At 50.5% G+C, this 27830-nt stretch overlaps 1 protein-coding gene across 6 annotated transcripts in view; it reads right to left on the bottom strand.

The window, feature by feature from the left end:
- Positions 1–27830, bottom strand: part of LOC140430841 (RNA-binding Raly-like protein) — a 2211286-nt gene that overhangs the window by 682500 nt on the left and 1500956 nt on the right. Inside the window, exon 1 of one of the 6 annotated variants that reach the window (XM_072518575.1) lies at positions 22603–22819. The exons of the other annotated variants lie outside the window; for them this stretch is intronic. Coding sequence (XP_072374676.1) covers positions 22603–22639 — 37 coding nt within the window. The 5' untranslated portion in view covers positions 22640–22819. Of the gene's footprint in view, positions 1–22602; positions 22820–27830 lie in introns of those variants that run through there. 6 annotated transcript variants of the gene reach the window in all.

Genomic DNA, 27830 nt, shown 5'->3' with positions numbered 1-27830 from the left:
CCTGTACCAAAGGCGAGTGAGCCGCCAAGGGCAGTGACTCTGTGCTTCCGTAGGTACAGTGTGAAGGAGAAGGTCCTGAGCTGGGCCAAGCAGAAGCGGGTGGTGCAGTGGGCTGGAGCTGGTATACGTGTATAGCAGGACTTTACGGTGGAGCTGGCGAGGAGGCGGGCTGCCTTCAACCGGGTGAAGAGGGCACTGTACATTAGCAAGGTGCGATGCGGCATTGTATATCCAGCGAAGCTGAGGGTGACTTACAAGCTCAGGGACTTTTATTTTGGAACGGCGGAAGCAGCGGATGAGTTTTGAAGGCAGAAGGACTGTGGCAGAACTAACAAATTGAGGAGTGGTCATGTGCCGATGTAACCTCATGACTGTATTTTCTTCTTTTTTGTATCACTGCGCGCGGGGGTAGAGGCTAAAGGAGCCAATGTTGTACATATTTGGACAAGGGAATGGACGGGACTTTCAATCGAAATGAGGGCTCTTTGGGGTGTAGGTGGATATGCGGGGTTTGTGTGCTAAAAGGGGATCTTTGAGCTTTCGTAGGGCCGGGCAAGGGGGAAAGGGACCCGGGTGGGGGCCTCCACGCTGGCCGGTTTAAGCCGGCCAGTGAACGGGAGTGAGGTGGGGGGAAGGGCTGCGGCCATCGGAGCCTGGCACAACAGGATCCGAGTGGTCTAGCCGGGGTGGAAAGTTGGGGGGAAGGAACAGAGGTTGGGAGGAGTAGTTTTACAAGAGGCAGTGGACGGGAGGACCTGGAGACTTGGGGGGGGGGGGGGGGGTACACAACTCTGGGGTATCATGTACGGTACTCTCTCAGAGGCAGGACGGCGTTGGTTGGGGGGGGGGGGGGGGGGAGCTGTGTAGATTAAGGGTGACTGGGTAATCCCTGATTCCTTTTTGCCATTTGTTTATGTAAACATGTGGGTTGAGATTTGGGGGTTGGTGGGCGGATGGGATCGTTGTTATTATGGGGATTGACATACCTTGCTGATTATTGTTTATTGTTGATGGGTGTAAATGTGGGAGAAAATGTGAAAAAGGAGGAGAATAAAAAAAAACAATGTCTACAACTCCCCCAACCTTCGTGTCATCGGCAAACGTACTAACCCACCCTTCCACTTTCTCATTTATAAACTCCACAGGGGCGGGATTCTCCCGTAGCCTACGGGGCGGGGGATCCCGGCGCCAAGGAGTGGCGTGAACCACTCCGGCGTCGGGCCGCACCTTCAGGGTTTGGCCGGCCCCGGAGTGGTTTGCTCCGCGCCGGCCGGCGAGGGAGGGGCTTGGCGCCACGCCAACTGGCGGCGAAGGACCTCCGCCGGCCGGCGCGTGTTGGCGCATGCGCGGGAGCGCCAGCATGTGCTGGCGTCATCCCAGCGCATGCACGGGGGGGGGTTCATCTCTGCTCGGCCATCGCAGAGGACCACAGCGGCCGACGCATTACAAGAGTGCCCCCACGGCACAGGCCCGCCCGCGGATCGGTGGGCCCTGATTGCGGGCCAGGCCACCCCCCGGGGCCAGATCCCTCCGCGCCTCCCCGAGGACCCCGGAAGCCGCTCGTGCAGCCAGGTCCTGCCCGCAAATACCTGGTGTAACATACGCGACGGGCCTGGCCGAAAACGGGCGGCCACTCGGCCCATCGCGGGCCGGAGAATCGCCGGGGGGGCCGCTGCCAGCGGCCGCTGACCTGCGCGGCGCGATTCCCGCCCCGCCAAATCTCCAGCGCCAGAGAATTCGGCAGCCGGCGGGGGTGGGATTCACGCCGCCCCTCGGCGATTCTCCGAACCGGCGGGGGATCGGAGAGTTCCGACCCAGATCCATGCGGGACATCACTGGTCACTGACCTCGAGGCGGAATACTTTCCATCCATTCCACTCGCAATCTCCTTTTGGCCAGCCAATTCTGTATCCAGACAGCCAAATTTTCCTGTATCCACGTCCCCTAACTTTCTGACTGACCCTACAATGGGGAACCTTATCAAATGCCTTACTGAAATCCATATACACCACATCCACTGCCCGACCTTCATCAATGTGTGTCGTCACAGCCTCAAAGAATTCAATGAGGCTTGTGAGGCATGACCAGCCCCTCACAATGCCATGCTGACTATCTTTAATCAAACTATGTTTTTCTGAATAATCATAAATCCTATCGCTCAGAATTCTTTCCAATATTTTGCTCACCACAGACGTAAGAAAATGAAAAATGAAATGAAAATCGCTTCTTGTCACAAGTAGGCTTCAAATGAAGTTACTGTGAAAAGCCCCTCGTCGCCACATTCCGGCACCTGTTCGGGGAGGCTGATACGGGAAGACTGATGGGTCTGTAATTCCCAGGGATTTCCCTATTCCCTTTCTTGAATAGGGGAACAACATTCGCCTCCCTCCAATCATCCGGTACTACTCCAGTGGAGTGTGAGGACGCAAAGATCATCGCCAACGGCGCAGCAATCTCCTCCCTCACTTCCCGTAGTAACCTTGGGTATATCCCGTCAGGCCCAGGGGACTTATTTATCCTGATGCTTTTCAAAATTTCCAGCACATCCTCCTTCTTAATATCAAACTGTTTGAGTCTATTAACCTGGTTCCCACGGTTCTCATCAGTAACAAGGTCCCTCTCTCTAGTGAATACTGAAGCAAAGTATTCATTTAGGGCCTCCCCCATTTCCTCAGACTCTAGGTACAAGTTCCCTCCACTATCACTGATCGGCCCTACTTTCACTCTGATCATCCTCTTATTCCTTACATAAGTGTCGAACTCGATGGGGCTTTCCCTAATCCTTCCCGCCAGGGATTTTTCATGCCCCCTTCTAGCTCTCCTCAGTCCATTTTTGAGTTCCTTCCTGGCTACCTTGTAGCCCTCTAGAGCCGAGTCAGATCCTTGCTTCCTCAACCTTAGGTAAGCTTCCTTCTTCCTCTTGACTAGAAGCTTCACTTCTCTTGTCATCCAAGGCTCCTTCACCTTACCATTCCTTCCTCGTCTCAGTGGGACAAAACTATTGAGCACTCACAGCAAGTGCGCTTTAAACAATCCCCACATTACTGTTGTGCATTTCCCCAAGAACAATTGTTCCCACTTTATGCTCCTCAGCTCCTGTCTAATAGCAGTATAATTTCCCCTCCCCCAATTAAATACCTTCCCATACTGTGTGTTCCTATCCCTCTCCATGACTATGATAAAGGTCAAGGAGTTGTGGTCACTGTCACTGAAATGATCTCCCACCAAGACATCTGACATCTGGCCTGGTTCGTTGCCGAGCACCAAGTTCAATATGGCCTCCCCCCTAGTCGGCCTATCTACATATTGAGTCAGGAATCCTTCCTGTGCGCACCTGACAAAATCTGCTCCATCCAAACCATTTTCACTAAGGAGGTTCCAGTCAATATTAGGGAAGCTGAAGTCACCCATGACAACAACGCTGTTACTTCTGCACTTTTCCAAGACCTGCCGCCCAATCTGTTCCTCTGTCTCTCTGCTGCTATTGGGGGCTCGATAGAAAACTCCCAATAAAGTGACTGCTCCTTTCTTGTTTCTGACTTCCACCCATACTGACTCAGTAGACAAACCCTCCTCAACTACCTCCTTTTCTGCAGCTGTGGTGCATGCCTAATTAACAGTGCCACTCCCCCTCCTCTTTTACCTCCCTCGCTATTCTTCTGAAAATATCTAAACCCCGGAACATCTAACAACCATTCCTGCCCCTGTGAAATCCATGTCTCCATCAAGGCCACAACATCGTAGTTCCAAGTACTGATTCATGCTCTAAGTTCATCTCCCTTATTCCTGACACGCCTTGCATTGAAACAGACACACTTTAACCCATCCTAATGAGTACAACTTTGCCCCATCAACTGTCTATCCTTCCTCACAGACTTGCTGCATACTATTTCTGCCCGTTCAACAGCTACCCTATCCTCTGATCCATAGCTCTGGTTCCCATCCCCTTGCCAAACTAGTTTAAACCCTCCCGAATGGGGATGGCCATTGCAGAACTTCTCTGCTGGGTGATTTTTTTTTTAAACTGCAGGAACTTTAGATATTGGACATTCCGCGCTTTAGAGTGCTTCGGCAGGTTCACCTCTTCTTAACTTAAAGTTACAGCGTTTCTTTCGATTTGCTCTGCTTGCCATTTTTAAAAACAATCTTCAGAACAGCAGCAACTCTTCTTGTTTATAAACTCTGCACGGACTTATCTCTCTTTTTTTTTACTGTGCTCTGCTGTTTTTCCTGCACTCCGCCTGCCTTTGTTTTACAACTTGCAGCTGTCTCTATGGATATGCTGAGTGCTGGGACTGTCACCTATTCTATAATGCAAGTACAGCTTCATTCTTGGATTTTTGCTCACCATCTTGTGAATGAACCAGGTCCTTTGACTCTGCGCCACTCAGGATCTCGCAAGTTTTGTAGTTTTGTTTACCGTCCTGTGATTTGACTAAGTGTCTTAATTCCGCATCACTCAGGGTCTAGCAATGTTCGTAGTTGTGCTCACCCGTCTTTGTGATCGGCGCAGATATCTTCACACTGCATCACTCGGGGATCTCGCAATGGAGTTCCACTCATTCTAGTGGATTCCTCAACTTCTAAGTCTCGAGCAAAGCTCTTTCAACTACTCCTTTGATTTTTCTTCATGGGAGAATGTCTCTCCACTCTGGTTTCAGTTTTACGTACCTTGGGATACTGTTCTGGGTTCATCGTTTAAAATGCCACCTTTCACATCACTGCTGATCACAATGTTTTATGGTGATTTCACCGCTTCAAGCAGGTTGTAATGTGAATTCTTTAGATGTCTCAATGATGAGATCTTCGAGACTTGTATATTTAAACATTAACGATTTATCGTTAGCCTTTAACCATTTATAGATTCCAGGTCAAAGTTATGCATGGAGCTACTTCGCCATGCTGGCTAATTTCCAGAATGTTCTCTCCATATCTATTAGCACATCGATACATCATGCCGTGGGCAGTGATATTCACCAGTCCCACATTAACCCTACTCTGCTGAGCACCTTTACATTACAATGGCATGCACACAAGGCTGAAGCATTTGATACAATCTTTAGCCAGAAATGCCAAGTAGACCATCCATCTTGGCCTCCTCAGCACCACAGATGTCAGTCTTCAGCCACTTTGATTCACTCTATGTGACATTAAGAAATGGCTGAAGGCATTGGATATTGCAAAATCTATGGGCCCTGATAATATTATGGAAATAGTGCTGATGCCCTGTGCTCCAGAACTTGTCAACCCCAGCCAAGTTGTTCTAGTACAGCTGCAACACTGGCATCTACCCGGCAATGTGGAAAATTGCCCAAGTATGTCCTGTACAGAGAAAGCAGGACAAGTCCAACCCAGCCGATTCACGCCCTATCAGCCTACCTCTCGATCGTTAGTAAACTAATGGAAGGTGTCATTGACAGTGCCAACAAGCGGCTCCTACTCAACAATAACTTGTTCACTGATGGTTTTCGTTCTGCCAGGGTTACTAAGCTTCTAACCCGAGTTCAGCCTTGGTTCAAACATGGACAAAAGATCTGAACACCAGAGGTGTGGTGCGAGTGACTGCCTTTGCTACCAAGGCAGCATTTGACCGAGTATGGCATCAAGAAGCCCCAGCTAAACTGGAGTCAATGGGAATTGGGGGGAAACTTTCCACTGGTTGGAGTCATACATGGCACAAAGGAAGGTGGTTATGGCTGTTGGAGGTTAATCATCTCAGTTCCAGGACATTATTGCACTCCTCAGTTCCTCAGGGCAGTGTCCTAGGCCCAACCATCTTCAACTGCTTCATCAAAGACATTCCTTGCATCGTAAGGTCAGAAATGGGATGTTCGCTGATGATTGCACAATATTTAGCACCATTTGCCACTCCTCAGACATTGAAGCAGTTCAGGTCCCAATGCAGCAAGACTTGTAAAATTTCCAGGCTTGGCTGGCAAGTGGCAAGTAACAATCGTGCCACACAAATAGCAGGCAATGACCATTGCCAACAAGAGAGAATCTGACCATCATCCTTTGACATTCAATGGCGTTACCATTACGGAATCCCTCACAATCAACATTCTGGGCATTATTATTGAGCAGAAATGAACTTGACTTGCCATACAATTACATGCAGTCCTCAGACTTACACCATTGGTTCCCGAAAACCCCGTCTTAAGTCAAAACGTCATAAGTCGGAAACAATTTTCCCATTGGAACAATCTTCTAAATAGGGGATTAGTTCCTGAAATTACTTGTGGGGCACCAGCAGTGTTAAATACTCTCGACTGTTGTCCTGTCAAGTCACTAAGATGACTGTTGATGTCTGCACGCCTTAACAAATGTTCCTCGGTTAGTGTGGGGGATATAATGGAGCCAATTGATCACTGTCCGTTGCCTGTTTAACCTTGAACTTCTGCGGGTCTGAGCACTTATTAAATACAACATAGGCGTGTAAATGCATTCAAAATGCAACTGTTGTGCCCAAAAAATTCACAGAATAAAACATTTGTTTCCAACCCAATACAGACGGTTCAACCTGTCCAGTCGTGCAGATGAGTGTCGCAGAACGTCCATGTGCACATTTGAACGTGCTGCCACAGCATCGCAAAGTCAAAATCGATGTCGTAAAGTTGAAATGGGGTGTCAATTTAAGTGTCGTTTGTCGTAACTCAAAGATATTAAAGTAGAGGACGCTCTGTACTGTGGTCACAAGAGCAAATCAAAGCCTAGGAATCCTGCAGCGAGTAAGGTAAAGGTAAAGGGGCCATAGTTCCAGATGTCCATAGGTTGCTTTTCCATTTGAGGTGATTTAACCTGATGGTCTCCACACCTCAGGTGAGGGGCAAGATTGCGAAGGTGAGGGCTTCATGACTCACCAAAGCCTGTCCACCATCTACAAGGCACAAGTCAGGAGTGTAATGGAATACTCTCCACTTTCCTGGATGAGTGCAGCTCCAACAACACTCAAGAAGGTCAACACCATCCGAGAGAAAGCAGCTCGCTTGATTGCTCCCCCTTCTACAAACATTCACTTCCTCCACCAGCTTCAGTAGCAGCCGTGTGAACCTTCTACAAGATGCACCGCAGAAACTCACCAAGGCTCCTTGGGCAGCACCTTCCAAACCCATGGCCATAGCCACCTAGAAGGACAAAGGCAGCAGATACCTGGGAACCAGCAATTGAAAGTTCCCATCCAAGTCAGTCACCATCCTGATTTGGAAATATATCGCAGTTCCTTCACTGCTGCTGGTTTGAAATTCTGAAACTCCCTTCCGAACAGAACTGTGGATGTACCTGCATCTCAGCGACTGCAGTAGCTCAAGAAGGCAGCTAACCACCACCTTCTCAAAGACAATTAGGAATGGGCAATAAACGCTGGCCTAGCCAGCAACACCTATGTCCCATGCAAGAATTAAAAAACATGTCACAACAGGATCCAGGCGTTGTTTTTTGAGGAAAGGGGTGATGACAGCAGATTTAAAGGAAAGAGGAATACCAGCTCATGGCAAAAACCTGTTTCTAATATTGACTAACACGGGAAATATGACTGAGACTTTCCATCTGATGTGTGAAAGCCCCTGGGCGGGATTCTCCATCGGAAATGCAATTGGGCGGACATTGTCACGTGAGGTGGAAAACGTGGCAGGCGCCAGGCGCCCGACAGAATGCCATACTCCGGTGTCTCGACAGCGGTGTCAGTGCGTTCCACTCCGCACGTACAGTAAACGCCGTTGGCTTATCATTAGCGGGCCTGACCTGGTATTCTCCGGGGCTCCCATGATGCACCACCTCCGCCAGGACGAATTACCGACGGCGAGTTTCAATTGTGGTTTCAAAAACCGAGGAACAGGTGCCGTGGCTGCTGAAGGAGATAGAGGGGGTACAGAAAGTGTCAAACATCGCCATAGTTTGCTGACAGTTGTGCCGCTGGCTACGGGGCTCTGCCAGGGCTGGGGAGATTAGTGGCGGCAGCCAGTTGAGCCGTGGGGTTGGGCTAGACGGGTATGGAACACCATTGCCGCAGCCTGGGAGGCAGCATGCTGCTGACTGCCCTCTGTGAACTTAGTGCCACGGGCTGTATGGATGTCTCCCCAGGCTTTCCCCCTAGATACCCTCTGGCCCCAGCTGACCCATCAACGGGATGGGTGCTCTCCAGCGTAGCCAGTGCCATCTTGTTTGCTGGGAATGTGTGTGGGACTGGAGTGCTAATACGCACTGCAGCTTATAGAATTTTTTCATAGAATTTACAGTGCAGAATGAGGCCATTCGGCCCATCGAGTCTGCACCAGCTCTTGGAAAGAGCACCCTACCCAAGGTCAACACCGCCACCCTATCCCCATAACCCAGTAACCTCACCCAACACTAAGGGCAATTTTGGAGGTAGTGTCTCCAGCACCGCACAGCCTCCACAATGGCTTGTGCCTCCTTTTCGACTGCAGAGTGTCGAACCTCGGATGCGGTGAGGGTCCGGGAGAAGAACGCTACTGGTCTGCCTGCCTGATTGAGGGTAGCAGCCAGGGCGATGTCTGATGCATTGCTCTCTACCTGGAAAGGAATGGTTGCGTCCACCGCGTGCATAGTGGCATTGATGATGTCGGCCTTGATGCGGTTGAAGGCCAATTGAGCCTCAGCCGAGAGGGGAAAATGGTGGTCTTTATGAGTGGGCGGGCTTTGTCCTCATACTTGGGGACCCACTGGGCATAATAACAGCAAAGCCCCAAGCACCATTTGAAGGCCTTGAGGCTGCGGGGGAGAGGGAGTTCCTTCAGGGGACGCATGCGGTCGGGGTCGGGACCTAGGACCCCGTCTTCCACGACATAGCCGAAGATGGCTAGCCGAGTGATGTGGAAAACACATTTTTCCTCCTTATAGGTCAGGTTAAGGGCTCGGGCGGTCTGGAGGAACTTTTTGAGGTTAGCGTCATGGTCCTGCTGGTCTTGGTCGCAGATGGTGACATTGTCCAAGTACGGGTATGTAGCCCGCAAACCGTACTGGTCCACCATTTGGTCCATCGCCCTTTGAAAGTCTGAGACCCCATTTGTGACACCGAAGGGGACCCTGAGGAAGTGGAAGAGCCGGCCGGCTGCTTCGAAGGCAGTATAGGGGCGGTCTTTTGGTCGGATGGGGAGCTGGTGGTAGGCGGATTTGAGGTCGACCATGGAAAAGACTCGGGATTGGGCGATCCGATTTACCATTTCCGCGATGCGAAGGGGGTACGCATCAAGCTGCGTGAATCGGTTTATGGTCTGGCTATAATCCACGACCATCCGTTTCTTCTCCCCGGACCGGACTACCACCACTTGCGCTCTCCAAGGGCTGTTGCTAGCCTCGATGACCCCCTCTCCCAGTAAACGCTGGACCTCTGACTTGATAAAAGTCATATCTTGGGCACTGTCGCGCCGGCTCCTGATGGCGACTGGCTTACAGTCGGGAGTGAGGTTCGCGAATAGCGAGGGGGTTGCGACTTTCAATGTCGCAAGGCAGCATACCGTGAGGGGGCGCAAGGGTCCGTCGAACTTCAGTGTCAGGCTTCGGTGGCTGCACTGGAAACCCAGTCCGAGCAGCAGGGGGGCACAGAGGTGAGGGAGGATATAAAATTTGAAACGGGTGTATTTGGCGCCCTGGATCGAGAGATCCGCAATACAGTACCCCTTGATTTGTACCGAGTGGGACCCAGATGCGAGTGTAATGTTTTGGGATGCGGGATGGGTGCGTAGGGAGCAGCGCCTTACCGTTTCAGGATGGATAAAGCTCTCCGTGCTCCCGGAGTCGAAGAGGCATGCAGTATCGCGCCCGTTGACCTGGACCTGCATCATAGAGATCTGCAGGTGTTTTGTAGGAGTTTGGTTGAGGGTGATCGCACCCGCTCACGGGTAGTCCGAGTCCTTAGCCGAATCGGACTCGTAAAATGGCTGTCGCCGTCGGTCGCACGTGTCGGGTCGAGAAGATGGCCGCCGACAAGGTGGCCGCTCCCATGATTCGCACGAGGCTGAGGACGCGTCAGAAGGGGGCGTGTCGGGTCAATGCAGCCGCATTGCGAGGCCTGTTGGACTGAGAGCCTGATTTTCGGGCCGGCTGTTCTTTGTTTTTCTGGTCCCTGGGTCTGGCCAGGCAGACCCTTGCAAAATGCCCCTTCTTCCCGCAGTCGCTGCAGATCGCGGAGCGGGCTGGGCAGCGTGGGCGTGGATGCTGGCCCTGCCCGCAGAAGTTGCATGATGTGCCCCCATGGTGAGCGGGTCGCCGCGTGGCGCAGGCCTGTAATACGGCTGAGTCTGAGAAAGTCCGGGGGAGGGGCTCGCAGAGTCCGCGGGGTACGTACCCAAGTTATGTCGGGCCACCTCCAGCGAGGAGGCGAGCGTTAGCGTGTCCTGGAGGTCTTTTGCCCCGTTTTCGAGCAGCCGCTGCCGGATGTAGGTCGAGCGGATGCCGGACACGAAAGCGTCTCTGATGTGCAGGTTCATATGGACTTCCCCTGTCACATCCTGATGGTCACAGTCCCTTGCAAGCGCGGTGAGTTTCTCGACGAATTTGTCCAGCGATTGCCCCGAGCGCTGCCGGCAGGTAGAGAGCAGATGCCTGGCGTGTACCTTGTTGATGGGTTTGACAAACCGCTTGCGGAATAACTCGACCGCCTCTTCATAAGTCGTCGTCTTTTCGAGCGTGGCGGAAATTCTGTGACTCACCTGGGCGTGGAGTAGGCGCAGCTTGCGTGGCCCCAGGATGGGAGTCTCTGCGGAGTCCAGGTAGGCCTCGAAACATCGGAGCCAGTATTAAAAAATTTCCTTTGCCTCCGGTGTCCGTGCTTCCAGATTGAGCTTCTCTGGTTTTAGGTCTGCGTCCATCCTGATCTAGTTTAGTCTATTAAATTGAGGTACCCTCAATAACGACGCTTAGAGTGTAAATGGTAAAGGCTTTAATAGACTAAGAACTATGCTAGAGCCGAAACATGTGCTAACTGCTGCACAACCCACAAAGCAGCCCCTTATATATGGCTCACAGATGGGCAGAGCCAGAGGCGGAGTCCCCAGGCTCCAAGCCCGGTCTTAAAGGGGACATCACTTTACATGATGACAAGGCAGTAACCGTTCATCACATCCAGGGACACTGCAACCCATCTGGACTCTGTCCCAGGAAAATAAGGGGGTGTATGGTCAGTCACACCAAGGATCCTCTGGTGCTTGAATGTGCTTCAGCTAAGCAGACCGCTGACTGCAGTGACTTGGTAAGCTCTCTGTGGGGACAGTGACATTCATTCAAAATGGAGGATGAGGGAAGTGGCCATATGAGGGTCAGGCATCGGCAGGTATAAGATATGGGGAGGAGAGAAAAACACCAATCAACTGCTCTTCCGGCTCTTTAGTGCAGGAACGGGCAGGTGAGTGAAAGAGAGGTCAAAGGGGAAGGTCATTTCCAGGTCATCACTGGAGCCTAATCATAAAGCAAGAGTGGTGGCAGTGATGCACGATCAATTGCACAGAGACCAGAGTTGAATACAACTGAGGTTTTATTACTCTAAGATGTGCGGCCTCCTACAGCAGCTGGCGAAATGGCTGCTGTATAAGGTGCACACATATTTATACTGCGCCGACTGGGCGGAGCCAGCAGGCAGGGACTACCCCGTACCTGTAGTACAGGGTCTTACCACACATCTCCTAACATATATAACAGTGGTGATTACCACATTCACCCCCTGTTAAAATTGAGTCCGGCGGGGTGGTGGAGAACTATATACAGAGCAAGTTTAATATATAGAAGCAAAATTTTTTATTTATTTCTGAAGTCCAGTACAAGGTGGTTTGATAGTCCCCAACCAATTATAGATTTAGCCGGTCCAGGGCCTTGATGTGGCGCTGGGAGCGACGCAGTGGTGGCGGCGATTCCGGTGTTGGCCTGGTCCTCGGTGACTCCGGGAGCGTGCCAAAATCCTCTTCATCCTTGGGAGTGGGCAGGGGTTGGAGGATGGTCCTGGGGGGGTTGCTGCGGGGTGTGCCGGGGGAGGGGGGTGTGGAGCCGGGCTGAATGGGTGTGCGTTTGTGGAACCTGTTGGTGCCAGGTCCCTGAGGGAGACAGTATCCTGGCGGCCGTCGGGGTACGCTACGTAGGCGTACTGGGGGTTAGCGCGGAGTAACTGCGCCCTTTCAACCAACGGGTCCGCCTTGTGGAGTCGGACGTGCCTACGGAGGAGTATGGGTCCTGGAGCTGCGAGTCAAGTCGGGAGTGACACCCCGGATTAGGACTTCCTGGGAAAGGCAAAGAGACGTTCATGGGGTGTGTCGTTAGTGGCGGTGCATAGTAGCGTCCAAATGGAGTACAGTGCATCAGGGAGGACCTCCTGCCAGCGGGAGGCCAGGAGATTTCTGGACCGTAGGGCCAGTTGGACGGCCCTCCAGACCGTCCCATTCTCGCTCTCCACCTGCCCGTTTCCCCGGGGGTTTTAGCTGTTCGTCCTGCTGGAGGCAATACCCCTGCTGAGCAGGAACTGACACAGCTGATCAGTCATGAATGAGGATCCTCTGTCACTGTGGATGTAGGCGGGGAGGCCGAACAGTGCGAAGATTGTGTTGAGGGCTTTGATGACGGTGGCAGACGTCATATCGGGGCATGGGATGGCGAAGGGGAATCTGGAGTATTCATTGACCACACTGAGGAAATATGTGTTATGGTCGGTGGAGGGGAGGGGCCCTTTGAAATTCACGCTGAGGCGTTCAAAGGGGCGGGAGGCTTTCACCAGGTGCGCGCGGTCCGGCCGGTAGAAGTGTGGTTTGCACTCCGCACAGACCTGGCAGTCCCTGGTGATTGCCCTGACTTCCTCGACGGAGTAGGGCAGATTGCGGGCCTTTATGAAATGGTACAACCGTGTGACTCCCAGGTGACAAAGGTTATCGTGCAGGGTCCAGAGTCGGTCCACCTGTGCGCTTGCACATGTACCTCGGAATAGGGCATTTGGGGGCTCGTTGAGCTTGCCGGGGCGTTACAAAATCTCGTAGTTGTAGGTGGAGAGCTCGATCCTCCACCTCAAGATTTTATCATTTTTGATCTTACCCCGCTGTGTGTTATTGAACATGAAGGCTACCGACCGTTGGTCAGTGAGGAGAGTGAATCTCCTGCCGGCCAGGCAATGCCTCCAATGACGCACAGCTTCAACAATGGCTTGGGCCTCTTTTTCGACGGAGGAGTGCCGAATTTCGGGGGCATTAAGGATGCGGGAAAAGAATGCCACGGGCCTGCCTGCCTGATTGAGCGTGGCGGCTAGGGCGACGTCTGATGTGTTGCTCTCCACTTGAAAGGGCAGCGTCTCGTCTACTGCGTGCATCGCGGCCTTGGCGATATCGGCTCTAATACGGTTGAAGGCATGTTGAGCCTCGGCCGTCAGGGGGAAAAGGGTGGTCAGGATGAGTGGGCGGGCCTTGTCCGCGTAGTTTGGGATCCACTGGGCGTAGTATGAAAAGAACCCCAGGCAGCGTTTGAGGGCTGCGGGGCGTTTGCGGGGTGTACCGCAAAGGAGCAGCGCCTTACTGTATCTGGATGTATCGGGCAGTGGGGAATAGGGAGCTCCATGAGGGGGCGCATGCGGTTGAGATCGTGCTCCAGAACTCCATTCTGGTCCACATAGCCGAGGATGGCTAAGCAGTTCATGCTGAATACGCACTTCTCCTTGTTATCATAGAATTCACAGTGCAGAAGGAGGCCATTCGGCCCATCGAGTCTGCACCGGCTCTTGGAAAGAGCACCCTACCCAAGGTCAACACCTCCACCCTATCCCCATAACCCAGTAACCCCACCCAACACTAAGGGCAATTTTGGACACTAAGGGCAATTTATCATGGCCAATCCACCTAACCTGCACATCTTTGGACTGTGGGAGAAAACCGGAGCACCTGGAGGATGAGGTTTAGGAACGGTTTAGGAGAATGGCGGTGTGGAGAAATTTGGCAAGGTTGGCATCGTGGTCCTGCTGATTGTGGCCGCAGACAGTGACATTGCCTAGGTACGGGAAGGTGGCCCGCAACCCGTACCGGTCGACCATTCGGTCCATCTCCCTTTGGAAGACCGAGCCCCGTTGGTGACGCCAAAGGGAACCCTGAGAAAATGGTAGAGGCGGCCATCTGCCTCGAAGGCAGTGTATGGGCGGTCCGCCTTACGGATGGGGAGCTGGTGGTAGGCCGATTTGAGGTACTGTGCAATCTGATTGGCCATATCAGATATGCGTGGGAGGGGGTACGCGTCGAGCTGCGTGTACCTATTGATGGTCTGGCATATGTCCACGACCATTCTGTATTTCTCCCCAGTTTTCACCACTGCCACTTGGGCTCTCCAGGGGTTGTTGCTGGCCTCGATGATGCTTTCCCGAAGCAGCCGCTGGACCTCGTCCTGGGTGGTGTACCGTCTGCTCCTGGTGGCGATGGGTTTGCAATCCGGGGCTAGGTTTGCGAATAGGGAAGGTGGGTCGACCTTTAGGGTCGCGAGGCCGCACACAGTAACGGGTGGTAGGGTCCCACCGAATTTCAGTGTTAGGCTCTGGAGGTTACACTGGAAGTCCAGGCCGAGTAGCAGGGCAGCGCAGAGGTTGGGGAGGACGTAGAGGCAGAAGCCTCTGAATTCTATGCCCTGGACCGTGAGTGTGACTATACAGTACCCCCAGATTGCCACGGGGTGGGATCCGGAGGTCAGGGAGATTCTTTGATTGGCGGGGTGTACCGCAAGGGAGCAGCGCCTTACTGTATCTGGATGGATGAAGCTTTCGGTGCTCCCGGAGTCCAGCAGGCAAGAGGTCTCTTGCCCATCGATTTTCACGTTTGTCGAGGCGGTGGCTAGATTGTGCGGGCGAGACTGGTCGATCGTGACCGAGGCGAGTCGTGGCTGGTGTCGAACGATTGGGTGCCCGGGGGGCACGGGTCCTGGAACAATGGTGGTGCCCATGTGCCGTGGGGAAGAAAAGATGGCGGCGCCTGATGATCTTGGGGTGGACAAGATGGCGACGCCCATGGGCCGCACGTGGCGGGGGTTGAAAATGATGGCGGTGCCCATGGGCCGCACGTGGTCTGAGAAGAGGGAGAAGATGGCAGCGCCCACTGGCCGCGCGTGGTCTGAGGGGGAGAAGATGGCGGTGCCCACTGGCCGTGTGTGTTCCGGGGAGCTAAAGATGGCGGCACCCATTGTCCGTACGCGAGGGGGGTCGGGGCAATAGCGGCGACTGAGCGGGCCTGGTGCACCGCAGCGAAGTGCCCCTTCTTGCAAAGGCCTTGCAAAGGGCGGTGCGGGCCGGGCAGCATTGGCGGGGGTGTTTCTGTTGCCCGCAGAAGTAACATCGGGGGCCCCCGGGGTTGGCTGGCTGGCGTATGGCACAGGCGTATTGGCTGGGTGAAGCCCCCAGTGGGGTGGCCGTCTGCGGAGTCCACAATGTGTAGGATGGGTGGGCCGCATGGCTGGGGGTGTAGGCCTGAATATTGCGCGAGGCGACCGTCATCGATAGCGCCAGTTTTAATGTTGCTGCGAAGTCGAGCGTGGCCCCCTCTAAAAGTCGCTGACGTATGAGGTCTGACCCTATCCCCATAACGAAGGCGTCCCGCATGAGGAGGTTTGAATGTTCCGTCGCCGTGACGGCCTGACAGTCACAGTCTCTGAGCAGAGGAATTAAAGCACGCCAGAAATCGTCTACGGACTCACCAGGGAATTGCCTGCGAGTAGAGAGTACGTGTCTGGCAAAGAGCGTGTTCGTCTGCTGGGCGTAATTCTCTTTCAGTAGCGCCATGGCTTCGTCGTAGTTCTGCGCGTCCTGGATAAGAGGAAAGATGTTGGAGCTCAGCCGCGAGTAGAGGATCTGGATCTTCTCAGCTTCCGGGATTGGGTCTGGTGCAGACCTGATGTAAGCTTCGAAACCAGCTAGCCAGTGTTGAAAGTCCTTTTTGACATTGCTAGATTGCGGATCCAGCTGCAGGTGAACCGGTTTGATGCGGAGGTCCATCTTCTGAAAATCTTAGAGTAATAAATTGATGCACGATCAATTGCACAGAGACGAGAGTTGAATACAACTGAGGCTTTATTCCTCTAAGATGTGTGGCCTCCAACAGCAGCTGGCGAAATGGCTGCTGTATAGGGAGCACACATATTTATACTCCACCTACTGGGCGGAGCCAGCAGACAGGGACTCCCCCAGTACCTGTAGTAGAGGGCCTTACCACACATCTCCTAATGTATACAACAGTGGTGATTACCACAGGCAGATTGTGAGGTGGTTGAAAGGCACACTCTCCCAGGTTGCAGATGGTAGTAGATTAACACTGCCTACGTGATTGTGCATTGCACAAAAAAGCTGTTCTTTATTTTTAAAGAACAAATAAGTAGCCAGAGCCGGTGAGCTGACAAAGGACACAATGGGTGCGGACTGGCAATGATGCACCTACGATCTGCAGCTCATGTAGCAGAGAGGCCTAATGACCCGGTTTGGTTCCTGCAAAGTGGAATGAAGGGTACACAGATCACACCAGCTTCCTCGAGCCACTCCAGCAATCTGCAAAAGCCAATCGCAAGTGACAGCCACAACAAAGTCCCATGGGTTGTATTTTACTTGTCCCCCGCTGGGTGTGTTTTGGGCAGGGGGAAACTCAAAATAGAGCGGGTGCCCACTCCACACCTTCCTGTCCACCCCCAAGCTTACCGCTGCAATATGTTGGTGGGGGGGGGGGTTGGTGCCAAAATTGGAAGTCTGCCCATCATATTCCAATAAGTAATCAAAGGTCAATTAGGCTGGTTGTCAACAGGATTGACCCTGATAATATGTTGCCCACCATAAAACATTATGGGCAAGAACAGGCAGCCCCAATATTTAAAAAAACTTTCTCAAAGGGTTGGTAGGATGGGGAGTTTGCTCTTTAGTGAGGGGGGAGGAGATTGGGGGGGGGGTGCAATCTCTCTCAATGTCAGCAAAACTGAGGAGTTGGTCATTGACTTCAGAAAGCAAAGTATTATACACACTCCTGTCTGCATCAACAGGGCCGAGGTGGAGATGATTGGCAGCTTCAAATTCCTAGGGGTGCACATCACCAATAATCTGTCCTGGTCCACCCACATCAACACTAAGACCAAGAAACCACACCAGCACCTTACTTCCTCAGGAAACTAAGGAAATTTGGCATGTCCACATTGACTCTTACCAACTTTTACAGATGCACCATAGAAAGCATCCTATCCGGACGCATCACAGCCTGGTCAGGCAACTGCTCGGCCCAAGACCGTAAGAAACTAGAGTCGTGAACACTGCCCAGTCCATCATGCAAACCCACCTCCCATCCATAGACTTTGTCTACACCTCCAGCTGCTTGGGAAAGTGGGCAGCATTATCAAAGACCCTTCCCACCCAGGCTTATTCATTCTTCCAACCGCTCTCTTCCATCGGACAGGAGGTACAAAGGTCTGAGAACACTCGCTAACAGATTCAAAAACAGCTTCTTCCCCAGTTACCAAGCTCCTAAACGACCCTCTTTATGGACAGATCTGCTCTCTTCACACATCTTCTCGACTGAGTAGTACTACATTCCTGGATGTTTCACCCAATGCCTGTGTCTATGTACTTACATTGGTTATTTTATGTTTGCCCTATGTATTTTCTTTTCAAGTACAGAATGACCTGTCTGAGCTGTATGCAGAACAATACTTTTCACCGTATCTCGATACACGTGACAATAAATAAATTCAAATCCAAATCTCCCCCCTCTCGGATTGAACTCACCCCCCATACTTACTACCTGCCCTGAGATGTAAACCGATCCCCCCAGAGCCCCTCCCCCCCTCCTGACCTACCCAAACCCTCCCTGCCTTAGATGCCAGACTTACTTGCTTCGGGGATCACTGGGCCTTCTTCTCCTGCAATCTTGGTAGCTGCTACTGGCGTGCTCTTGGCACTGCCGGGACTGATGGGCTGATTGGCCGGCAGCATCAGCGGACAGGATGTAAGTCCCACTTTGGCCTCATTCAGCTTCCCCACAGTACAAAACACTGCCGTGCGTGTGGTGGGTCAGCTCCATGCCAACCTTGTTTCCGGGGGTGGTTCGGGAGGCATGGGGTGCTGAGTCATCCATCCCTGCCCCTGTATTATTCAGCCCTTACAGTCTGAATCAAGGGCAATTTGGTCGCTTTCCCCAATGAGTTGATTCCTGTAGTGCTTTAAAGTTCTGGGTTTGATCCCTGGCCTGTCAACTGGTCTCACCTCATAAGGGTCAGACTTTACTCACTGTCCAGGTTCAGCAAAATGATACTGCTGGAAGCTGGAAGAGTTCAATTTTGAGGGCAGGTTCTACAGATGAGGCTTTTTCCCTTGAGTATTGAAGATTCAGGGTGATTTAATTGAGGTGTTTGAGAGAGTAGATTGATACATCCTGAGATGGGGAGCCCAGGACAAGGAGACTCAACCTTCAAATTAGACCTCGGCCTTTCGGATTTGGTCTCAGGAAGGGCAGTGGAGCCCTCCAATAAGCTGTTGAAGCTGGCAAGGACAAAGGTATAAGGACTGCTTGGAGCTATACCAAGAAGAGAAGCGAGTGAGCTGACAAGAGAAAGAATACAAAGCAATCAGGTAAATCGAAGTGTTTTGTACAGGCAAGGCAGCGATGCATCTGTGTGTAGGAACAGAGAACTCTTTGATCTATGGGTCCCATGGAGGATAATAGATGCCTGGCAGTGAGTCTGAAGCATTAATTCAATCAGGTGTGCCGCATAAACCATGGCAGCAGAGCTAAAGTGTCAGCAGAAATGATCAATTGAGTCGTTGCCTTACTTAACGCAGTATTGTGTGCTGGCTGCACCCTGAAATATTGAAGGGGTGAGACTTGCAGGTGTGCACTGAGAGAGAGGGATCATGTCAATGCCAGCAGACACTGGAGAGAAGAGGAAGGGTGGATAGCCCCTGTAAATACTGACACATCCCGAGGACTGTGTACACTCCCTGGTCCCTCACTCCCACAGACCTAATGGTAAAATGAAGCATAGAATAGTAACAGCACAAAAGGAGGCCATTCAGCCCATGGTGTCTATGCACACTCTCAGCAAGAACATAAATGAAAGTACTGACAAGAGTCTGGGGAGTGTCAGAATGTTGCACTGTAGTGTCAAATTATACTGGCCGGGACTCTCTGGTCGTTGCGATTCATTTTTTCTGCCGGCAGCGCACCCCCGCCTGTGGAGTGGTAACAATGTGAAATCCCATTGACATGCGGCGGGAAGGTAAAATCCTACTGCCAGCGAATGGCACACGGCCAAGACACACGTGGCTGGCAGAGCGGAGAATCTCGCCCAGTATTTGCTCAAGTCCACGACTATTGCAAATTAGCTTCCCCCCCCCCCCCCCCCCCCCCTACCTCCCAGCACTAACCTGTTTGGGCCTACAGCTCCGCGGGCATCAGCAGACAGCTCTTACATGTCCGCTCAGAAGGTGAGCATCAGTAGACTATTCTGCTATGGAGGCATCACAGGGCAGGGCATTCCCATCACTGGGGAAACTTCACCGACTTCACAACTTTTAGTGGACAAGGAAGGATGAAAATACAGTCCAAGTACGTTACAGCTCACAGAAAACTCTCCGTCGCCAACTGTGTTTATACAGTAACCCTGCACTGGGAGGAGTCTTGTTGAATGGAAGGATACTTGGGTAATCCAATCAGGAACTGCACTCCCACAGATTGAGACCAACCCTCCCACACTGGGGCAGAGGGTCACTCAATTTCTACTTGTATGGTGAGGGCTTTTTGCCTCTCCCATGCTATTGGAGATAGAGAGGGAGGGTAAGAAGTACTGTAAACTTTGTGTTATCTGGATTCTCTACTTGCTGGAGTTTCGGATGCTCAATCACAAAGTTATCTGAAACCCATAACTGGGCTATATTATTTTAAACTTTGATTTCTGTTTTTTCTAATTTAAGGTACTCAGTTCTTTTTTTTTCTAATTAATGGGCAATTTAGTGTGGCCAATCCACCTGCCCTGCCCATCTTTGGGTTGTGGGGGTGAGACCCACGCAGGTACAATGAGAATGTGCGAACTCCACACGGGCAGTGACCCGGGGCCAGGATGGAACCCGTGTCCTCGGCGCTGTGAGGCAGCAGTGTTAACCACTGCATCACTGTGCCACCTTGATTTATATTTCAATGTTAACTGTCCTTTAAATATTGTAAATATCCTGAGGAAAGATATATTGGCCTTGGAAGCAGTGAAATGAAAATGAAAATTGTTTATTGTCACGAGTAGGCTTCAATGAAATTACTGTGAAAAGCCCCTAGTCGCCACAGTCCAGCACCTGTTTGGGGAGGCTGGTACGGGAATCGAACCGTGCTGCTGGCATGCCTTGGTCTGCTTTCAAAGCCAGCGATTTAGCCCTATGCTAAACAGCCCCACTGCAACATAGGTTTACTAAAATTATACCTGGACTATGGGGGTTAAGTTACGAGGCGAGATGACTCAAATTAGACCAATTTTCACTAGAATTTGGAAGGTTAAGGCATGATCTGATCAAAGCATTCAAGGTATTAACAGGGAAAGACAGGATTGATAAAGATAAACTATTTGCACTGGTTGGAGATTTTAAAACTAGGGGGCATAGTTTCAAAATTAGGGCCAGACCATTCAGGAGAGATGTTAGGAAGAACTTGTTCACTCAAAGGTTGATAGAGGTTTCGAACTTTCTCCCACAAACAGCAGTGGAAGCTCGGTCAGTTGTTAAATTTAAATCTGAGATCGATTTTTGTGAAGCAAAGGTATTAATGGATATGGGCATCAGTACATGGAGTTAGGCCACAGATCAGCTATGATCTTATTAAATGACGAGACAGACTTGGCGGCGGGGGGGGGGGGGGGGGGGGGGGGGGGGGGCCTGAATGGCCTACTCATGTTCCTATGTTCCTAATGGATTGTTGAAGATTAGAAGTAAAAAGGAAACTGTCCTTTACTTCCTCAGTACTTACGCATTAGTTCATGCCACAATACAGCTCGTACTGTATTCCATTGGTAAATGGAACTCTCCATTAACTGACATTTTCGATTAATCGCCAGCACCCATTCCCTGAATAATAAAGATTTTACTGCATCTTGTAATTATACCACAGCCATAACTGGTGTGGAGTAGGTTCAACAGACTTGCTAGTTTATTCCCTACATGTCACATTCCAGTGTTCAGAAAAAAATATCCTACACATTTTATATATTATATCATTAATATGTAGAATCATAAAGGACAAAAAGGGGCCACTTGGCCTCTCTGGTCCATGGTAGCCCTTTGAATGAATGATCAAAATAGTTCCAGACCACTTCTCTTCCCCTGTAGTGCTGCAAAATATATCTCTTTTAAAAGTATTTCCCCAATTCCCTTTTGAAAGTTACTACTGAATCTGCTTCAACCAGACTTTCAGGCAAGTTAATAAATATATAGACTCAATAAATATATATAAATTATAATTTAGCCTCCAAAATCAGTTATCAAACTTCCAAGTAGTATATTGTATATGGCTGATTTCTCTCCGATGGAGTGTTTCATATATTGAACAGATTTGATAATGATTTATAGACAGTGCAACATGTACGACACATCTGGAAGGATGTGCTCCATGACATATATGAGAGATATGGCTTTACTATCACAAGTAGGCTTATGTTAACACCGCAATGAAGTTACTGTGAAAAGCCCCTAGACACCACACTCCGGCACCTGTCCGGGTACACTGAGGGAGAATTCAGAATGTCCAATTCACCTAACAAGCACCTAACAAGGGATTGTGGGAGGAAACCAGAGCACCTGGAGAAAATCCATGCAGACACAGGGAGAACGTGTAGACTCCACACAGACAGTGACCCAAGCCAGGAATCGAACCCTGGAGCTGTGAAGCAACTGTGCTTACCACTGTGCTACGGTGCCGCCCATAATGTTCTGTAATAGTTGTTTGACAGAGTTTGTCTGGTGGAGATGCAAGGGAATTTTGTACGAAGTTAAATGGTAAAACATCCTTGAAACTGCAGCTCTCCTTTAAAGAAGCATTGCAAAGGGCAGCACCCTGTCTCTGTAACTTGCTTGCTCGCCAGTTGCCATGCCCGTTTTACCTGGAGTGTGCAAGTTAAAAGACGATGTATTTGTAAATGTATTTGCAACACACATTCCTCATGAAGCAAGCGAGCAGCTTTCCCAAAAAACAAGTTCCAGGTATGCATGTCTTTATTTATTGATTACCCCTTAATATTGTGCAGTGAACCAGTAAACTATTACACACCTATCCTGATAGCTCTCTGCAGCTCTGGGTAGTGCAACAGTGCAAAATATACAAGACACCTTGCATACAGACACACAGACAAACACAGATAGACACTTTCCTCTCCAACCTCCACTGCTGCTTTTTTTGTGAGTCAACTCCTCCTTTGCAGCTCTATATATGTACTGTGTGAAGAAACCGAGGGAGAGCGAGAGAGATAGAAGGGGAGGGAGAGCGATGGAGAGGAAAGAAAAGAGAGAGAGGGGGATTGAGGGAGAAGGAGCTAGAGAATGGAATTGTATTTCTGCCTGGAGCCGAGCATGCAGCCCTATCCCCTCAGTTTAATATTTCCACTGCAGAATCAATGCCTCTGGCATGACATGAAAATACTCACGTCTCTGGTTGCGACGCTTGCTTTTAAACAAAGTCATACCAAGCACTTTGCTGTTGTTGTGTGCAACGGGCTGATGGGAGCTGTTACAAATCACAGGGTGAGCTGTACCGTGGTTTTCAAGCTTCTCAGTACCAATCTCTCTCTCTCTTTTTCTCTCTCGCTCTCACACACATACACACTCACACAGAACCGATCACCAGTACATCACTGCTGGGCATAACCCATGGACTGTACCACATCCAGCTCTCAAGGCGGGGAGGACACTGGGCTGTGCTACAAATGACTGCCTGTGGGAAGCCAACATAATCTCCCAGCTCCAGGCATGCAGATAATCCTTTCCGTCTCAATTAAATTTAAACCTGACAATCCCTTGAAGTGTCAACCACAGTACACTCAGTTCATAAATAAACAATGCCACACCTCCCATCTACTAAACACCTCACTGGGTTTCTCTCAAATATGTAGGCTAATGGGGGGGGGGGGGGGGCAGTGTCAAAGGCCACTTAAACTCATGCAATTTGACTCCTTTGGTTGTATCTGATTTCTCCAATTGTTATTGTACAGCGGTGTGAAGACCAGGAAGATTTTTTGTTGGGCCAGCTAGGCATTCAAAGCTGGGCCTTGCATTATAGATAAAAGCAGCAAACTGCATCCAACACATGGGACTCCACCAGTGCGGTCGCTGTCACCAACTTCGTCTCTGATTTTCTTTCCTACTTTGAGCACCTCTCCCTCAAGATCCTCATTTTATATCATAAATTATGACCCATGTTTAACCCCTAACATATGTGGTGATATGCATCACTGTAAATACACAAGGGATTAATGTAAATACACTATGACTAAATAAACACTAGAGGGAGCACCAGAGACGTCATGACATGCAGACATACAGCTAATGAACACATGGACTTGGACACGACCAATGGGCAGTCAAGACACCCAGAGGTGAGACTACCACAAGGGGACATTACAGAACCCATATTGAAGGACAGGGCACACATGCTCTGTCTCTTTCCACAGGCAACACTTAGAGAGTAGGACCGGGGCAGATCAGAAGCAACACACCCACCACGTGGCTTAGAGCAGACTGGTTAGTTAGACTGAGTTACTATAGCAAGATTAGCAGGAGAGTCAAACTCATAGAGAACTGTGCTAATGGTTCAATAAATCACAATGAACTTACTTCAAAGTCTGGAGTATCTTTTGGTCAAAGCTGCATCACGTTGCAGCCTGTGTTATCCCAGAGTACATAACACAACATGGTACCAGTAGTGCCTGTTGAATCTATTTAGTTCAACTCAGCAAGATCCATATCCACCAGCAATAGCACCCAGGCAAGTGATCGAGATTCCGGTTCCTCAGGGTGATCTCGGGCGTATGGGTCGGGTAGGGCAAGGTGTCGGCGATATACCAGGAGATGAAAGAAGAGGGGGAGGCTTTGGTAGAGGAGCTGAAGGGTGAATGGGAGGAGGAGTTGGGGGAGGAGATTGAGGAGGGACTATGGGCTGATGCCCTAAGTAGGGTTAATTCCTCTTCCTCGTGTGCCAGGCTTAGCCTGATACAATTTAAGGTGGTTCATAGAGCGCATATGACGGGGGCGAGGCTGAGTAGGCTCTTTGGGGTGGAGGACAGATGTGGGAGGTGCTCAGGAAGTCCGGTGAACCATGTCCATATGTTTTGGTCATGCCCGGCACTGGAGGGGTTCTGGAGGGGAGTGGCGGGAACAATATCTAAGGTGGTGAAAGTCCGGGTCAAGCCAAGCTGGGGGCTAGCACTATTTGGAGTAGTGGACGAGTCGGGAGTGCAGGAGGCGAAAGAGGCCGGTATTCTGGCCTTTGCGTCCCTAGTAGCCCGGCGAAGGATCTTGCTAATGTGGAAGGAGGCGAAGCCCCCCAGCGTGGAGGCCTGGATAAATAATATGGCTGGGTTCATCAAGTTAGAGAGGATAAAGTTTGCCTCGAGAGGGTCTGCGCAGGGGTTCTACAGGCAGTGGTAACCGTTCCTAGATCATCTCGCGGAGCGTTAGATGAAGGTCGGACAGCAGCAACAGCAACCCAGAGGGGGGGGGGGAACATCGTTCATGGGGGGGAGGGCGGCGGGGGAGGGGAGGGAGGGGGGGAAGGGGGGTTTCCTGTGGGGGGCATGTGAGCAAGAAAGCACATGAATGATCTGGAAACTGACATGTACGGGAAGAATCCAATGTACAAAGTTCTGTATTTTATTGACTTGCCATGTTCATGTCTTGCCATGCGAGTTCTTTTTCTTTTCTTTGTTACGGGGGGGGGCGTTGTTTGTAAGGTGGAAAATATTGTTATTGAAAAATTCTTAATAAAAATATATTTTTTTAAAAAGAGATACCGGTTCCTCAGGAACTCAGGTACCACGGCAATCTCAGTGCCAACTGGCGTGCATTCAAGCAGAGATTTGAGATTTACATGGTCGAATCCGACCTAGATGGCGTGCCGATGCTGAGAAGATAGATCTTCTACTCACCATTGCGGGTGAAAGTGCAAAAGAAATCTTCAACTCCTTCAAGTACTCCAAAGGGCAGGACAAGAGATACTTCCAGACAGTCCTGGACAAGTTTGAAAACTACTGCGAGGTGAGCACAACAGAAATCGGAAAAACTGGTGCCTATACGCACCACGAGGCAAATGTAGGCTTGCAGCAGGGGCGAACGGCAGTTTTGATTGGCAGCCATTTTGCGCAAGGAGCCGCACATGCGCAGTTCCCGAGAAGCCGCGCATGCGCAGTTGCAAAAATAGCGCACAGTGGAAGAAAAGCGATCTGCGCATGCGCAATCCATTCCTACACTCTACGTCACAAGCATCATGAAGTCAGAGGCCCTGGACCACGCCCACATAAAGGGGAAATGTCCGAAAATAGTGGGAAAAAAATTTAAAGCCAGAAAACACAATTCTTTCACCTGGAACGACAGCACAATGTCTGAACTTCGACCAGTAGCTGAAAGTAACCTCCACAGAACCCTGCAACAAGCAGTTAGCACCGCCCTAAGAGATGATTTAGTCCTTGAAGACTACGACTCAGACGATGATTTCATCATTGGACGTGGCGACCTCAGTACCAAATCTGAACCACAACGAGATGTGTTGTACATTGAAGCATCCGACACAGTCATGGACGAGTTCTTTGGATTTGAGGACCCTCAGCCCAGCATAGACGACATCCCGACCCATGAGTACAGGATTCTGCTGCGGCCTGACGCCAAGAGACAGAGAGCGGTACAAGCCCACAGAGAGCGGCCTGACGCCAAGAGAGTGGTCCACGCATCACGAAGAGTCCCCGACTCCACACAGAGAGTGGTCCATGCACCACGAAGAGTCCCCGACCCCGCACAGAAAGCCTTGACAGACTCCACAGCAAGACCACTGCACATCTCCACACAGAGAACACAGAAAGACTCCACAGCGAGACCACTGTATGACTCCGTTGAGAGCGCACAGATCGACTCCACAGCGAGACCACTGCATGACCCCACACAGGGAACGATGCCAGGCTCCACAGAGAGAGCGGTACAAGCCTCCACAGCGAGCTCGTTGACAGACTCTGCGATGGAAGCAATGCAAGACTGCAGAGTGCAGTCCTTGCATGAACAAGACCATGAAGGTCTAGCAACCTTATCTGAGCAACCAGCAGCAGACGATGCAAGTCTGCCACGCTCAAGTGCACAGCAAGACGACTATGATAGTCTACCACGCTCACGTGAACAGCAAAAAGACTATGACAGTCTACCCAGATTATTTGAGCCACCAGAAGAAGACTCTGACAGTCTACCAGCTCATCTAACCAACAAGAAGACACTGAAGGTCTACCCACTGTATGTGCGACAAGTGACAAAGGCTTCACAATTCCCATACAAGATGTGCGGCATCTCAGCGAGACTGACAGATCTCAGCTAGTATGTACAGAGGCACTCGACTATCAAAGTGAGGCTACTAGTGATTCCAGTGATACCACGTTAATTCAAACCTCATCTACTCAAGCCTCTCCACAAGAACCTGAAATTACTCCAGACGGGGAGCACCAAGAAACCAAAGGTGATTCAGGTGAACCAGAAAGGGCTCCAGACAGGGAGCACTGATAAGCCAAAGATGATTCAAGTGAACCGGACATGACTCCAGAAGGGGAGCGCCGAGGAATCAGAGACAGCATTCTCAATGAAACAGCAGATGCCACAAAGGACACTGACACAAGTAACTTTGTGAAGGACTCGAATTCTCCACTCGGTGTGGTCATTGAGCGCAACAAACATAACAACAAGCACGTCAATAACAACAATGACAACAACAATAGAACAACAACTGGTACGACATGGTACAACTCTGCCCATGAAGGACAATGTTACTGCTCAGGTCAGAACAATGGCAAGAGTGCAAACATACCATGGCATGTCAACACATCTTACCAATTTGCGTTTGCTACACTACTTGCAAACCAGTTTTCAGGAAAGATATCATCAAGAATTGCTCCCACAAGCATAAAAAAAACCAGTCCCCCTCAAACAATAAAGTGATTTGAACATTTGAACAGATCCTGATAATTTCTTGGTTACGTAAACACCAGGGCATTGATGGCGTTGACAAGGGAATGGCAACATCAACATCAACACTTCCATAACAGCACAAGAAAGCCACTCGACCGTGTAAATTCATGAACTTTGGACTCATAACTATTATTTGGTGTTGTATAATCCTCAACATCATCATAACTATTATTTGGTATTGTATAATCCTCAATGTCATCATAACTATTCTTTGATCTTGTATCGTCATCACAGTCATCATAACGTGCTCATGTCATCACTTATTTACCTATTTTTATTTCGTTTTTCTTTAACAGTGTACAGAAAATATGTAACACGAAAAAAGGGGGATGTGGTGATATGCATCACTGTAAATACACAAGGGGTTAATGTAAATACACTACGACTAAGTAAACACTAGAGGTAGCACCAGAGATGTCATGACATGCAGACATACAGCTAATGAACACATGGAATAGGACACGGCCAATGGGCAGTCAAGAATGCCAGAGGTGACACTACCACAAGGGGGCATTACACAACCCATATATAAGGACAGGGAACACATGCTCTGTCTCTTTTCACAGGCGACACTTAGAGAGTAGGACAGGGGCAGATCAGAAGCATCACACCCACCACGTGGCTTAGCGCAGACTGGTTAGTTAGACTGAGTTACTATAGC

Source organism: Scyliorhinus torazame, chromosome 10 (assembly GCF_047496885.1).
Source record: "Scyliorhinus torazame isolate Kashiwa2021f chromosome 10, sScyTor2.1, whole genome shotgun sequence".
Classification (NCBI taxonomy): domain Eukaryota; kingdom Metazoa; phylum Chordata; class Chondrichthyes; order Carcharhiniformes; family Scyliorhinidae; genus Scyliorhinus; species Scyliorhinus torazame.
The sequence above is the reverse complement of the archived record's forward strand: the minus strand, read 5'-3'. Positions and strand labels throughout refer to the sequence as shown.